This window comes from Topomyia yanbarensis, chromosome 2 (genome assembly GCF_030247195.1).
Source record: "Topomyia yanbarensis strain Yona2022 chromosome 2, ASM3024719v1, whole genome shotgun sequence".
Taxonomy (NCBI): domain Eukaryota; kingdom Metazoa; phylum Arthropoda; class Insecta; order Diptera; family Culicidae; genus Topomyia; species Topomyia yanbarensis.
Window position 1 is genome coordinate 40,193,448 of NC_080671.1, and position 16,542 is coordinate 40,209,989.

General features: G+C 39.0%; 1 protein-coding gene across 1 annotated transcript; it reads right to left on the reverse strand.

Annotated features, from left to right (window-relative positions):
• Positions 1-12,026: 12,026 nt before the first annotated feature.
• On the reverse strand, positions 12,027-12,824 carry LOC131679439 (uncharacterized). Its single transcript, XM_058960169.1, has one exon. The coding sequence runs from the start codon at positions 12,822-12,824 to the stop codon at positions 12,027-12,029; it is 798 nt and encodes a 265-aa protein (XP_058816152.1).
• Positions 12,825-16,542: the final 3,718 nt, after the last annotated feature.

Below are 16,542 nucleotides of genomic sequence, written 5' to 3' on the forward strand. Positions count from 1 at the left end.
TGAATCGATAAAATAGTTCTGCATACGTTCTAGAAACTTCCTTATTTTAGTTATCGCTAAGCTTGATATCCGTACGAACCATTCCAATTTTTATACAAAAAATAATCGATTTTTTAGGAAATCAGCGCCATTTCCATGACTAATTTCTGGTTGAAAACCCTTTCCTTGAAGATCTAACTATTAAAATAAGAAAGAACTGTGAGACTCCTTAACTAAGGTAGGTGCCTTAGAAGGAGACGTTTACGAAAGACCAATTTGCTTCAGCGAATTTTTCAGTATTACTCATCAGAGAACCCTCGAAAGTTGGCAAACTTCGTGGAGCAGTGGGGAGCTGGGAAGGTGGCTACATTCGATAATCCCTAAGGTATCGACGAAACCTTGGTTCAAGGGGATGGATGTGGGTCGTGACTTCATTCGTGTGATGTACCGACTCATGGCAAACCATTACACGCTGGATGCACATCTCCGGCGTATTGGCTTCGTGGATAGTAGTATCTGCGCTTGTGGCGACGGCTATCACGACATCGAGCACATTGTCTGGGCGTGCACCGAGTACAGTTCCGCCAGGTCTCGGCTAATGGATACCCTGCGGGCCCGAGAAAGACCAAACAACGTCCCGGTTCGAGATGTGCTGGCAAGCCGCGATGTCTTCTATATGTCCCTTTGTGAAAACCATCAATATACAAGTCTAACTGCCCCTTCTTATTTTCCTTATCATTCTCAGAACCCTCTTCCACCTGTATCAAAGCAGCTGTATCGAATGAGCCAACAAACACGGGATCTACGGCACGAACATAACACGCTTAACTCGAAATGTAGCCGATCCACATCTGAGCCGTACTACGAAATCGTCTGGAAAAACCCCTGCCATCTTGAGGAGGACCACCCAGCGTCCCAGTACATGATTCCCCTGATGAAGGCCACCCGAGTTTGTAATCCATCCGTTGATCTCACGATGCCTGAAACTGAAATAATTTTCTCTCCCTGCCATCTTTGTCTACCCTCCCTCCCCTGACTCTTAGACCCAGAAGAAACACCCCTACCTCCCCCCCCCAATATCTTCACGAAGCATTTAGCTCTTCTTGTCTCTTCTAGTTTTAACTATTATATTATATAATCTCGTTGAAAATGCCCAACTCTACTACCAACAAAAATAACTATAATTACGAATCTTTACAAAATTCAATCATGCCCTCTAGTTATTCCTACTTTTAAGATAGTCGTAAAAAATTGCTCCAATAATCTCACTGATAAAAATGTCAAACCATATTGCCACAAAAACTAAATGACCCCCCTAATCTTACGACAATAATATTATCCCCTTGTGTAGATATATAAGATAGCTATAAAATCGCATTAGTTTCATTTAAAAAAAATCAATATGTAATCCCCTAGTTTTAAGCAATTTAAAATGTAAAACATGTAAATGTAAATTGGCACCTTTCAGCTAACGCAACGTGCCTTATCAAATAAACGATCTGAATTAAAAAAAAGAAAGAACTGTTAAAAAACAGATCAATCAGTTTATCGGTTGTGGAGATGTCGGATGCACCACTAATACTAATGTAAGAAAATGCTTCCGGGTAGCGCTCGGCAAATCCATTTTGGCATGAAACCATGAACATTCTTTACCAGTGACCTGAGTAAGGTTAGGACTATATACCTGAAAAATCACGAAAATATATCTACATTTTCGTGAGTTCAAAGATATATAGCACAATGATCTGCGAACTAGTCGAAAAAGTATAATTTTCAATTATTACTCACTTGAAATGTTTGTCGGTCGAGGCAATCGATTTACCTACACGGAAACAAAATTGTTCCCAAAATCGTGAATAAAGTGCCATGAATTCTGGAACGTTTTTACGTTACGAAAACATGGCTTTTATAATTATGTTCAATTTTCCATAGCTTTTGTAATTATGTTCAATTTTCCTTCAGTAACGCCCGCATAACGCTTTCCTTTGTGGAAATATTTGATTTTGTTTGTGAACTTCAGTCACGGTTTCCGCCAAGAACTAGTTCACAACTTTATGAACATTATTCATAAAACCAAAGGTTGACTCATGATTTTTTCATAGTTTTAGAAACAATAGTTCACAACATCGAATATTCTGGTTTTTTTTTTGTGAACTATTTCACGAAATACGGAATTTTATTCATGAACCCATTCAATTTTCGTGAACTAATTCATGATCCCTAATATATTAGTCCCAATCAAATATCCGTGCTCGTGAAATGGTTAACAAAGTCATCAAATATTATTCACGCATTCGTGAACTGGTACATGATTCCTAATATATTAGTTACGATTCTATATCCGTGCTCGTAAAATAGTTCACGACATCATGAAATATTATTCATGTATTCGTGAACCGGTTCATGATACCTAGTATAATAGTCACAACTTACCATTCGTTTTCGTGAAATAGTTCACGAAATCATAAAATATTATTCATATATTCGTGAACTGGTTCATGATTCCTAACATACTAGTCACGATACAATATCCGTACTCTTGAAGTAGTTCACGAAATCATGAAGTATTATATTATATTCTAATTATATTCCAATATGATAGTTACGATTCAATATCCGTGCTCGTGAAATAGTTCACGAAATCATCAAATATTATTCATGTATTCGTGAACTGGTTCATGATTCCCAGTACATGATTTACGAACTATCTAGTATCAATTTGCGTGATATTTAGAAGATATCCGTAATCAATTACAATTTCATGCAACATGGTAATGAAATTTTTACGTGAACTCTATCACAAAATTTGGAGTATTATTCGTGGAACCATTTTTGTTCCATGAACTTTTTCATGAAATACCCAGCAGCTAGCGACCAGTAAGAGGTACGAGCAATAGATATAAAAAAACTATTAGGACCTCGAACATCGTTATTCATTTGATAAGGATCATTGTGATGTCCGAACAGAAAACGAAAACTGCACTGAGAACCTCACACAGTGTGCATGATATAGTTCACAAAACCAGATATCGCGAATGAGTCTTATTTTAATGATCCAGTTCATATTATGACGTTATTCCGAGTAAAAAAACCATTAGTAACCAAAAAATAATAGATCACGATAAGGCGAAGAGAATTTACGAATACCATGATAAAACCGCTGGTATCATTAACATTAGTTACATTACTTTTTGAAAGTAAGCTCTAAAATAAAATATCATGATAACATGAACAGAAATTACGAAAATCGTGACTAAGATCCTGAAATCATGAACACAAATCACACAATTAGTGACAAAAATATCCAAAATCGTGACCAAAATCCTGAAATCATGAAAATGAATTGCTCTATTCATAACTAAAATATCACGATAACATGAACGGAAGTTACAAAAATCGCGACACAAATTACACAACTCGTGACAAAAATATTTAAAATCGTGACAAAGATCATGAACTCATGAACATGAATCACTCTACTTATGACTAAAATATCATGATAATGTGAATGAAAATTACGAAAATCGCGACTAAAATCTTGAAATCATGAACTTTAATCCCGCTAACGTCATGAGAATTTACAAGAATCGCGAATAAGCTCTTGAAATCATGAACAACGTTTGACTGTCGACTGTGTATTCCCAAATCATGAACAAGAATCACAACAAAAACTAAACATGTCCACTGAACAACAACAGTAACCCAACCAAACATTCTAATGAAACGCCATGTATATATTCGGGGCGAATTGGTTTTTAGAAATCACAAATAGTTTCATTAATACGAGATTTAACATTAATAATTTCAGGAACTTTGTCACGGTTTTCGTAAATCGTCCTGTTCATGAAATCGTGACCTTTTGTTCATGAATTTATGAACGGATTTTTTTTCCGTGTATACGCTATACTATTCTTATATAACTAAAATCCTTCTAACATTTTTAATGCCACAAATTGAATATAAAACTTTAAAAATAGGGTTCCATGTTTTGGCACGGTTCCTGCTTTGGAAACTGAAATAAAAAATATAGTTGCCACAAACAAAATCCTACTATATTGTGCTATTCGCCCGAGTACTCGGAAGATGGAAATTCACTGCTCATGGAAGTCGTATTCATTCAGTTCCATCATCTACGCAATGCACTACTGATATCATTTCATATGTTAACAATTTCGTTTCAGGTGCGGGTAAAGCGTAGTTGGTAAGTCGATTCCTTTGTACGTAGCTCATCTGGTTTCGATGCCCCACCTCGTACATACGATCGGAGATTTATCTAACAAAAAAGAGGCGAATGGACCCCTTTGAAACCAAAAAAAAAAAACAAGAAAAAAAAAGTTTTGCGCGTTGAAAGTGAGAGTGGGTTAATTTAAATTCCCGTCTTCATTAAAGATGACAAAATAGAGGTACGACATCACAGCCTTACACAATGTAGCTCCGGAGAGACAATTGTGAAACAGATCTGTGTTAATCTTTTATCTATTTGAATGACATAAACAGCTAGAAAAACATATGTTACCGGTAACATTAGATTAGCACTTGTTAGAATCCTATTTGGAACCAGAGTTAGCATGCTAAAATTAATGACCACTTCATATAGATGTAAATCTCACATTTTCCACCGTGTTTCAAAGCTTGGAGATCCTGACATGTAAACACCGAAAAATGTGAATTTCATCGTTGGCCCAATTTTAAACTCGGCAGAATTCAACAAACCCTAATTTACGAAATGACTAAGTAAAACCATGTTCCGTTTAAAAAAAATGTCCCAAAAATCTAACTGTATTTTTCAATTAACAAAAAAAAATCATTGAAATTTTAAGAATGTTGTCCAAATGGTGTGAAATTAGGTATCTGAGCTTACTTTGACATAATTCAGATTAAAAATACTTTTTTGCGATGCTTTGATAAACAAGCTCATTAAAAGTGGAATACAGCAAGCAGTGTCTTATAATTTTGATTCATCCACGGTACACGATACCAAAGAGCATCAGGTACCGGCAAACATCCATCGAAGAATTTTTGTTTGTCTCCTGTTGCGAATGGAAAGCTCCACGTTCTGAAAAAATAGCTACCCACTTCAGACTGTCTTGATCCATGGTACTTTCATCAACTTGTCATCGGTGGAGATTATTATTCCCTTTCGATTTGTCTGGACTGAAACGCGATTTGCATATTTCTTCGATTCCTTCCATTCATCTTAACCATCATTGACTTCCCGATTTCAGTGACTGCTATTGAATGGAACTTTTTTTTCGGTTTCTTTGTTTGATTTTCTCTTTTTCGAACCGTCTTGTGGATGAAGAAGCTTTTTGCTTTTTACTTCTTGCTGAGTTTTTTTTTGCTGTTGAGTGGCATAAGCTTTCTGCTGTTTCGTTGATTTCGATATTCTTTCAGCATTCTTTTCAGGCAGCGTTCCTGATCGATATGTACCGTGTTTTGCATGTCGGCTGTTATTTCAATGAGGATTAATTTCGGTATACGATGTACCATCTGTTGCAGTTGTCTAGCTAACAGAGTAGCAATACAACACTGTGTCTTATAGGCCAGATTCGTGTCAATTGGATCTTTAACCTCTTGAAAAATACAAAGAATGTAATTTGCTAGATAATTTTAAGAAACAACCAAAAACCAATATTTAAGTTCAACAGAAGGATTACTTTTCATCATGGCTCCTACCCAATTAACTAAAATCATAAATCACTACATGAGCATGGGTATGATGACCGTATAATTCGTAATGACTACTCCGCGATTGATCAGAAATTGCACAGCGAATCAACGAATGGGGTCTGGGAGTAGCTATACATCCTCAATGTGCACGTTTCGAGAGTTCCATACTTTGAAAAGCCATTAACGGCGTCGGCCACTTCCTTACAGTCATCGGGGAAGGGAAGGAATTTTAGTGAAACAAACTTTGTTTTGGAGACCGTGTATACAATATACATACCTCAGTGTCTCCACGCTTGCCACTGGAAGGAGTTTTTGTTATTAGGATGGGGTAAAGAGTTACACAAATCTAGATTCACCTTGGTAAGTGATACGATCTGTGCAACTCTCAGAAGTGTTAGTCTATATATCTATGTAATTAAAGGTTTCGCAATACACGCAGTACTTATCGTGTATAAATTTCGGTATTATTATTAATAACAATTATATATAGGTAGGGTTCGTCGCGGTTGCGGTATTTACCGCAACCGCGCGGTATTTACCGCACCCGCACCGCAAAATCTGCGGTGCGGTAAGACACTTTTTCTTGCGGATGCGGTGCGGGAAATGAGCATTTACCGCGCGGTATTACCGCAACCGCACTTAAAAAAATAATTGATAAGTCTGCAGTCTGCATTAAAAAGTGAATTAAAACTTTGACTTTTACCATTTAAGAACGACGAAACTTATTACCTTACAATAGGGAAACATAATAAACATTTGATTGCTCTAATTTCCATGGACTTGACAATGATTGGAAAATAAATCCGAATATAATCTGTATTCGACCTATCGCTACTTGATTTTTTACATTTTGTTTATTCTAATATGATAAAACAATCTGTTACTAAGAAATAAAATCTATAAGCTGTGTCCAATATAAATTGGCATCAGTATTTTTACGTCATATTTTGAACACTTTTAAAAATTTACAAGCGAACCTTTTCAAATATATAAAATGCACAATACAATCATTGAAAAACAATTGAATTGCACTATCAAATCCAATTTAAAAATGCATCATTTCTCCCGATTCCTCTTGACAATCGTGGAATTATGAATCGTTTACGATGACATTTTCTCAACTGTGAATTTTGATTAAATTGGAGAACTTTTGATTAATTTGGAGAACTTAAAAGTTTTCCTATTGATTGCTGCGGAAGAACGTTTTTGTATGTATAATGATGAAGTACATGTAGGGTTCGCAGTACCGACCCTTTTTGTCGAGAAGCGGTACTACGGTACTGAAGCCCTTATTTTAAATTCGAAAAGAGCTTCAAAATGGAATTGAATGCTGAAACTGATGACCTCTTTCTCAGATAATTGATTTGTGCTGATCAAAAAAAAATGTTTATTGTTTTTAATTGATTCGGAATGGCATGACTCATTTCAGCAGAAAATATTTTTCGTATGCGGCACCTTCTTTTATTTCGAAATCTAGGGCACTATGAAATCAATAACTGCTAAGCGGTGCGACTTTTATCGACTTTAATAGATGGTAAAAGTAAGAAACACTATTAATAACAGTAAATCAAAGCGAGAATGGCAGTAAATCCGAGCAGGTTGCTCGCTTTTCCTCTCTTGATTTGCTGTAAATTGGTTTCGACCTGCATACCAAGGCTCTTTGCTTTCCTGTAAACTATGGAGTTTTGCTGAATTTTCCTATCACTAATAATCACAAATCGCCCCATTTGGAGTAGCTCACCAAGTCTAAAATTGTTAGCTGCTAAATCGCTGTTCTTTATTTTATAAATAAAGGTTTAAAAGCAAACCAAAGACATGATTTAGACCATAGTCTTATTACGTGCCACCCAGTAAAAAATGGAAACCAATCAGAATGTCGCTAATAAAAAAATCATAGCAAATTTTTACGTCTCTTACGCTAGATGTGAATATTATGAAATTTAGTACAAGATCGTTAAAACTTAATAATAGCAATATAAAGAATTTAAACATTCCGTTCAGTACAACGGGAGCTAGTAATGTTTAACTTATAGAAGGTAATTAATATAATTAAAAGTCATCTTGCAGACCGATATTTTGAAACATGTCCCCCTAGAGAATCCACATATTTTTCATAAAAAAATTGTATGGTACCGAAAATACCGGTACTGGCTTTTCTTCAGTACCGGTATTACGGTACCAAAAATGGGTCGGTATTCCCGGGATTTTCGGTATTGGTATTACCGGTACCACAACCCTAAGTACAGCTACATTTCATATGACTTCAGTGCTATGCTAAGATTTACCTTGTTTCGAAAGTATTTATCTCAAAATGTACGGAATTTTATTAATTAAACTTGCAAAGTGTCAACTTTTTTAATTTTTTAATAAATGTTACATTCTGAGGAGTCCGTCAAAGTTAATGTACGTGTAAATAAGAGTAATATTTTATTATATTTGGTTATTCAAAAAAATAATAATAATTTTTCAACACATTTTTCAAAAATACAGAATTTTACCGCATTTACCGCATTACCGCGCGGTGCGGTGCGGTAAATGCAGTGCGGTTGCGGTAAGCGGTGCGGTTTTATTATTTTTTTGCGGTTGCGGTGCGGACTATCCATTTACCGCCCACATCCGCACCGCGACGAACCCTATATATAGGTAATTATTCACGCGCGTTGTTGTGCTATCCAAGGCATATTTTAAACGGTATCAAGTAAGTCCTACCGAAATACCTGTAAAAATGTAGTTGACGTGACAGTGTATGTATTACTCCAAAGCATATTCAAGGGCTCAATACAAAAACAACAAATTATATTATTTGAATGGCTGGCGTCCAAAAGGGGCCAACCCACATTTTTTTCCGAATTCGACATTTTTGCATTTTTTTATAGTTCTAAGTAATCCACGTGTACTGTTATTTAAGAAAATTGAAAATATATATTGAAAATATATATTTGACCATGGAGGAAACGCCAGTACTTATTTATCACGCACATCAACAGGCCGTACTCGGCCCCAATGATGGAAACTTAAACTAATTACATCTAAAAAACTGCAGGAATCGATTTCTCAATGATATTCGAGACAAATGAAAGTCGAACAAGTGCGACACACGATTGAAGAGGCGTTGTAGTCCCGTGATAGCGGCATTAGCTGTTTGAATAGTTCGTCGAAACGGCACTCTCAGAAGAACTTTTCCGCGTAACGTTCTGGACCTTGCTTGGATGATAACTCGCTCTAGTAAATCTGGAGAATCGATGCGTCCTGACAGAAGATCAGAGATGAATAAGGCTCTTGCAGTTTCTCTACGACGCTGGAGAGTATCGAGCTGGATGAGTTGACACCGACTCTCGTAGCTTGGTAGACGAACAGGATCGCGCCAAGGCAGGCGTCGAAAAGCATACCGTATAAATCTTCGTTGAACGCCTTCAATTCGATCGCTGCTGTTCATGTAATTCGGGTTCCAGACCGCCGAACAATACTCCAGCGTAGAGCGCACTAAAGAGCAGTATAGGCTTTTGAGACAGTAAATGTCTGTAAAGGATTTAGCCGTACGGAAAATGAAGCCCAGGCTTCGCGATGCTTTACCAACAACATACGAAATGTGATTCTTAAATGTAAGTTTCGAATCTAACAGCACTCCAAGATCCTTAACGAAGCTCACCCGGGAAACAAGAGCTCCAGACAAGTTATATTCAAACTCAATGGGATCTTTTTTTCTGGTGAACGATATCACAGAACATTTCGCCGGGTTCAGAATCATTCGGTTGTTTTCACACCATCTGCTGAAAGTGTCGAATTGCTGCTGCAAATATTGTGCGTCCGATCGGCTCCTAATTCTGTTGAAAATTTTTAGATCATCTGCATACGACAACCGTGGTCCTTTCAGCTGATAGTTTACATCGTTGAAATAGAGAGTGAATATTAATGGACCGAGATGACTTCCTTGCGGAATACCAGTCGTTGCGGAGAACAGTTTGGAGTATGCATCACCTATGTTCACACTGAGTTGACGGCCAACGAGATAGGATTGAAACCATCGCAGGAGTGATCCACTGAAGCCAAGTTTTTCCAATTTAGCGACTGCGATATCGTGATTGATTTTGTCGAAAGCTGCAGATAAGTCAGTATATATAACATCAGTTTGTTGATTCGCATCAAACCCTTCGGACACAAAAGAGGTTAGAGATAGTAGATTCGTCGACGTAGATCGATTCGGCATGAATCCGTGTTGGTCTTTAGAAATATATTCCTTACAGTGAAAAAACACTGACTCCACCACGACTAACTCAAAGAGCTTGGAAATGGCACAGAGCGCAGAAATTCCTCGATAATTGTCAATGTTTCTCTTATCGCCTTTTTTGTGGACAGGAAAGATGAAAGCTGCTTTCCACAATTGAGGAAAAATCGCGGTTGTCAGTGACATTTTGAATAGTTGACAGAGAGGTTCCACCAAACCAGATATACACTTTTTCAAAAACACAGCAGGGACACCATCTGGCCCAGGAGATGACGATGCTTTAAGCTTGGATGCTGCTGATACAATATCCGAGTGCTCCACATGAATCTCACTCACTGACCGTTCGAGTTGGGCCACGCCGCTAGCTGCAACGTCAATCTGCTGCGAGGACAGAGTCTCACTGACGAACACACTCGCAAATTTAGAGGCGAACAATTTGCATATGGCTTGTGAATCATGCCCAACTTCACCATTCAAAAACATTGTAGAAGGTAAGCCGGTTTCTTTCCGCTGCTCATTGACGTATCTCCAAAACGATTTAGGATCCGACTTAAGCTTACGTTGCATTTTTCGTTGGTAGTTTTAAAAACAAAAACTGTTCAGTTTTTTAAAATCGTTATTGAGCCTTACATAATAAGCTCTAAGTGACAAGGTACGGCGTTTGGTAAACTTTCGTAATGCTGCTCTTTTCGCAGTTTTTAGCTGACGTAGCTCGGCTGTCTGCCAGGGGGATTGATCACTTCGTTGATTACACTTTGGGACATGACGGTCGATAAGGTAGCTCATTATATGGCAGAACGTTTCAGCGGCGGAGTTCACATCATCCTTGCTTAGCACAGAATCCCAGTTAATACTTTGTAAAATATTCAAAATGCTGCTATAGTCGGCCCGCTTATAATTGTAACACACGGTGGGCACGTGGCTCGAAAACTTCATAGGCGGTACGTCCTGGAGTGTAAGATGTAGAGGCGGATGGTGGCGAACATACTTTACTAGCGGGGTGAGGGCGGTGGAAATATGCGGCGATTGATCTCTGACATTGACGAAGCATAGATCTAAAATCCGGTCGTTCTCGTTCGTGGTGCTGTTGATCTGCTGAAGTGTAGCCGTGCTATAGCCATCCAGAAGAGTGATGCTGCCAGGATGAAAAACAGATTCGTCTGGGTCGTGTTGTAGAAATCCGTTATGAACGGAACGCCACTTTATTGTAGAAAGGTTGAAATCGCCGATAATCATGATTTCGTCAGTGAGTTGCGCCATCGCGGAAACAGAAGTCAATGATTCAGAATGAGAATCAACTAGTGCAGAGTCGCGAATTTTATCGGGAGGAAAATAAACCACACATATATATAATGTTCGATTTCCCAATTTTATCGCTGCCCATACTTGTTCGATGCTGCTCCAAGCGTCATTTGTTATATGTTGAACTTTTAATCCACGACGCACAGCGAGCAAAACACCGCCACCGGAGGATTTGTTGCTGTTGAGAGGGCTACGATCACATCTGAGAACCTCGTAGTCAGAGCAAATAATCTGGCTGGATAGAGTCTGCTCATTTAGCCATGTTTCTGTCAATGCGATGATGTCGTAACAGCAGTCCGAGGTAGCTAGACGATAGGTATTTGCACAGGAATTCATGCCTCCCACATTTTGATAGTATAAGTGGATGGGCGACGATTTTAGGCACGGAAGGCTGACCGGCACTCCTCGATTCATTCGTCTGGAATGTACACCGGGGCGATTGGAATGACTGCTAACAGCGGAAGGAGCGGGTGAACTGCATGAATTGGTAGCACTCGTGATGGAAGTTGGAGTGCTCCTCAGGAGGTTTCCAGCTGACAGCTGACAGCGATGACTCATTAATTGACAGTCGGAAGCATTCGAGCTAGAACAAACAGTTCCATCAGGAAAAACGGTTGATTCATCAACATAATTTTGAAAATACTTGCCAAAGAGGGCAATTTGGAAGTCCCCCTCTCCATTCCCAGACACAGGGCCGGGACGACTGAAGATACTGCTGACTGCAAGGGGCACGACTGTGCTGGGAGGATTGGGGGATTCCATATTGCTTTCTACGGTGCGTCCCGGTTGCCGTTGATCAACAGGCGAATTGTCGGTGCGTGGTCTAAAATAACTGCTATTTGCGATGGATTTATCCCAGTCGAGGTGTTTTCCGAAACCCATGCTTCCCGTCATTATTACGTTCTTGCCGAAAGTCGATGAACTCGCGGAAATACATCCCATCCGGCCAGGTATCGGCATTGAGAGCCATTTCACGAAGTTGAGGGTCAACACCAATTTTGAAAGAAATGAAATTAAGCCCGCTCAAATTTGCGTCTTTTTTCACTAACTTCTTCACTTCGACCGGATCGTCCGTTGAAAGGCACTCCTTAACCATAGCACCAACCTCTGCTTCGGAAACGGTGGTAGCAATTCGTGACAAGTAAATCCAGCATTTACTAGTAGCGGGTTGAACAGTGATTGTGGGTACCTTTGCTACATCACCCTTTTTCTTGCCACACGTTAGACTGGGGACATCGGATTTAGAAGGAAATTTATCATCCTCCGTCTCGCGAGCACGTTTGGCTCCAGCTCTATTTGGAACGGGCCATGATATGGGAGTTGCAGGCAATGTCGTTGCGGATTCCACTGATTTTCTGGTTTTCTCCATTTCAGCCTTTAATGCTTCAAGCGCTGTTTTATGTGTGTCGGTCAGCAAACGGAACGCTTCGCTCAATGCTGTAAAAGCTGCATTCACTGCGGAGGATTTCATCAAATCCACACAGCTGTCGCAAAGCCAGAATATATTCGCTGAGTCGTTAATCATGTCCAATTTTGGGCGAGTGAGCGTTGAACACGATAGATGCATGATTCTGTCGCAAAATCCTTGGCATTTCAGCTGATTCAAAGTGGTTACCGGCTCGGAGCACTGCAGGCATATCGAATCCATTGCGAATCGCCTACAGGTAGGCAACAGTAGCTACTTCGCGAGTAAGCTTTCCCGATATGCATCCACGGTTTCACCACAAGGATTCTATCACTACCGACGACACTTTGGGAGAACAAAATGTTTATCAATTGTCACCGCACGACCAAGAATCACAAATTATCAGTCAATTGATCAATAACTGCAGCTTAGGCGAGGGCACAAACTCTATTCTAATTGAGAAATCGCTTAATATACACAAAAAAAACGATCCAAAATACGAGAACGAAAATAAACAAACTGATTCACAACAGTGTTACCAGAAATGTAACTAGCTGGCGTCCAAAAGGGGCTAACCCCACATTTGGTCTTATGGAAATTCAAGTTTTCTCGTTCGTTTTTAGAAAAAGTAGTTAATCGATTCGCAATCAATAAATTTGGTGTTGTAGCTCACATATCAATGAACTCGATATAAGACTGTTTTTAATTGAATATAGTACGTTGACGTTTCGGCCCATACAGTCGAGTCTGAAGGTAAGGGCCGCTCATACCCTTGTTATGTATGGCTATTTTCTAACTAATACATATATTTCTTGCACAAATATTATTGAGCATATTTTTTTAAAATTCGCTTGAAGGTGTCATGTACCTACATTGAAAGGGCAATAGGAAATTAAGAGAAAAACGGTCCATTGTGGTCAGAAAGTTAAAAACCGTGGAATCAATTATTATCTTTCGTTATAGAGTTATAGTGTCTTCGGAAGAGTTGCTGTATGGCACTTAGAGCTTTATTTGGTTGAATCACACTAGTTCGAAATTCAGTCGCTAGAGCGGCGCTGTTATCAACTTTTTCATGAAACTGGATAGAAATGTGGAGTCTTCGAGAAAGTTGTAGGTGCTATCATTTTAAACATATCTTCTGAAGATGCAAACTTTGTAGGTCCTGTACGTTTTGAGATAGAGAAGGTGTTAGTTAAAAACATTTACTTACATATTCTATTTTCAAAAATAGGCGATGTTTCAAAACCTTTAGAACCTACAAAGTTGGTGTCTTCAGAAGATATACTTATAACTATCTGATATATAGCTTGGCTGTAGACACCATCTTTCTATCTCGTTCCATTAAAAATTGATAACAGCGATGCCCTAGCGACTGAATTCCGAACTAATATGAAATAATCAAATGAAGCGCTAGATGTCACACAACAACTTTGCCAAAGACACCATAATTCTAAAACGAAAGATAAGGAAAGGATCTGTGAATTGTGGGTTAGCCCCTTTTGGACTATAAGCACCCCTGGTCAGTCCCCCCAATTACGAAAATGCTTGTGAATTGAAAAGTAGTACATGTGATGATCTTATTTTTTCTAGACAACATGGGTCAATGAACTACTAATGAAATAATGTATTTTTACATCAAAAATAATGTTAATTTAGAAATGCACAAGTTTTTTCCATTTCCTGTAAAAAAATCAAAATGTGGGTTAGCCCCTTTTGGACGGCAGCCATTCATTTTTTGATGATTCAATGTACTAAAATTAAACCTATGAATATGACAATGAAACATTTGTTCTTCGTGCTGGTATGACGGCCAAAAATTGATAACTGGCTTTGAATTCATCTTGTGAATTGTCGTTTCTCAATCATACCTAATTCAAAAGTCATCATTCACTCAGGCAAGACCATGCGTATTTCCGACGCGCTTTGAATTCCTAGCGGATTGGTTTCCTAGTTGGTCAAGAAAATACTACAACACATGCTCTATTAACATCAACCGGCGGGTACGTGTTCCCTTACGATGCTATCAAATGAAAAGAACAAATAACAATTACATACGATAAAATATGTTCAATTCAGAATATAACGAAATGAAGACTGTTTAATTATTTGCATTAAAAGAAGATCGGAATAAATTAGTTGCATAACCAAAGTGGTTCATTTTCAAAGATAACACTGCTTTATAAAAATATGCGATAAGGGATGCGGGCGAAAATAGCTGACCGGGCCAGATGAGAGGGGAAGTCAAACAGGGCAATTACCCTAAAGCCTGGGACAAATTTGGGGGTCCCCGTTTTTACTCGAAAGATGGGCGAATACGTTCGGTATTTATGCAAGAGCACTGAACATAGCAATAGTAATTTCTTTGTAACCATTCGCTTTATTTAATTGTATGTATAATGAAAGCCTAAAAAAGAAAGCTTGATTTAATAGTTGACATTTGTTACAACAAAAGTTCTCAGGGAAGGTGTCTGCTTTGTGTTATTGCTTGAATCGACGACATGTACTACAAAATATCGAGAAGCCAATTCAAAGTATTTTTGAAGAAAGCAGTAGAGCATCGAACAGGAACGCGAACCCACGGACAAACGCATCCGTCCTCTTCTACGTTTGCTTCTTTTTTGGCGGTGCCGGTTGTTGGCTTGGAGACACTGGGCGTGATTGTTGTTGAGTGAATATTTGTTCCTGTCAGATCCTGTTTACGATTATAGTATAGGTGGGCTCCTTTTAGCTGCTTTTGAACAAAGTTTTCCGTGGTGCAGTGTCTTTGTGCAGAATTCGCGCAAAGGAATCTACCATGGGTACATAACCAGTGTTATCTGATGAAACGTCCCATTTTCGATTGATCCGCACAAAATGGTTACGTATGAAGGAATTGGTTTGGACGGAAGCACTCTAACCACAAGAAAAACGTTACGAACACCCGAAAAAATGCGAAGTTACAGCTGTTATGGAAGACACTTCTCCGTATCTTGACATACATTTGTTAATCATTTTTTCTCCTAAAAATGCATTGTTTTGAGGTAAAACGGTGATTTTGGGCCTCGCCCAAGATGCGTGTGATGTCTATAACAACCCAATAATAATAAGCGAAATAATTAAATCAAATCAGTTTAGTTCATCCAACAGCAGCAGTTGCCCACTGTACTCGCAGTTGTTAATTTGCGTCTGATTACTGCGTTCTGTGTCTATATTGTTGTCGGGTCCTACATATTCTCATAGCCTATCAAAATCGGCTCTTACGTTAGACATATCACGCCATTTATTTTGTACACTAGGGCACTGAGGGAGCCGAAAAAATCTTTAATGGAACGGCACTGGGGCAAGTTGGTCGGGTTCCTTTCTTTCGGCACGTACGGTATCTTTTTCTGTTCAAGATACTCCAGCGTCTTCTGGGCGTAATGGGAAGACGTCTTGTCCGGCCAGAAGACGTACTTCCCATTCGCATGATGGTCCTTTAAGAAAGGCAGAAGAATTTTCTCAAGACATTTATTGATTGATGCCCAGACCGCTGGGTTTGAATCACAGCTTTGAAATCCCTCTGTCCAACATTACGATGCTCAGCATACGTTTTTTTGTCAAATTTATGTTATATTTATATTTTACTTCGAGGAGTGTGGCCGACTTATCGCTGGAATAGAAGCTGTCATTTCCTGGAATGTGGGTTTTCGAGAGCGGAAAGTAACTTTCGTCGTCCAGCACGACCGACGTCTCGCGGTAGTTCTTCGTCATCCACCAGCACTGCGATTTCACGATCGATATCTGCTCGTTCGTGTACTCAGGGGACCGAGTCTTCTTCCGATAGATGAAGTCCACTATCTTGAGGGTTCGGTGAATCCAGGTATGAGAGCAGTGATATTTTCGGTCGGCGTCACGCAAACTCGTTCCGTCCTTGTTGTCGAACAGCTTTTTCAACGCTTCCTTCTTCTTCGTGATTATCTTCGCTGGATGGCCGCTGCCGCCC

Bases quoted from the DNA above. Each gene is read 5' to 3' on its own strand.
- LOC131679439 (XM_058960169.1), bottom strand. From the start codon at position 12,824: ATGGATTCGATATGCCTGCAGTGCTCCGAGCCGGTAACCACTTTGAAT.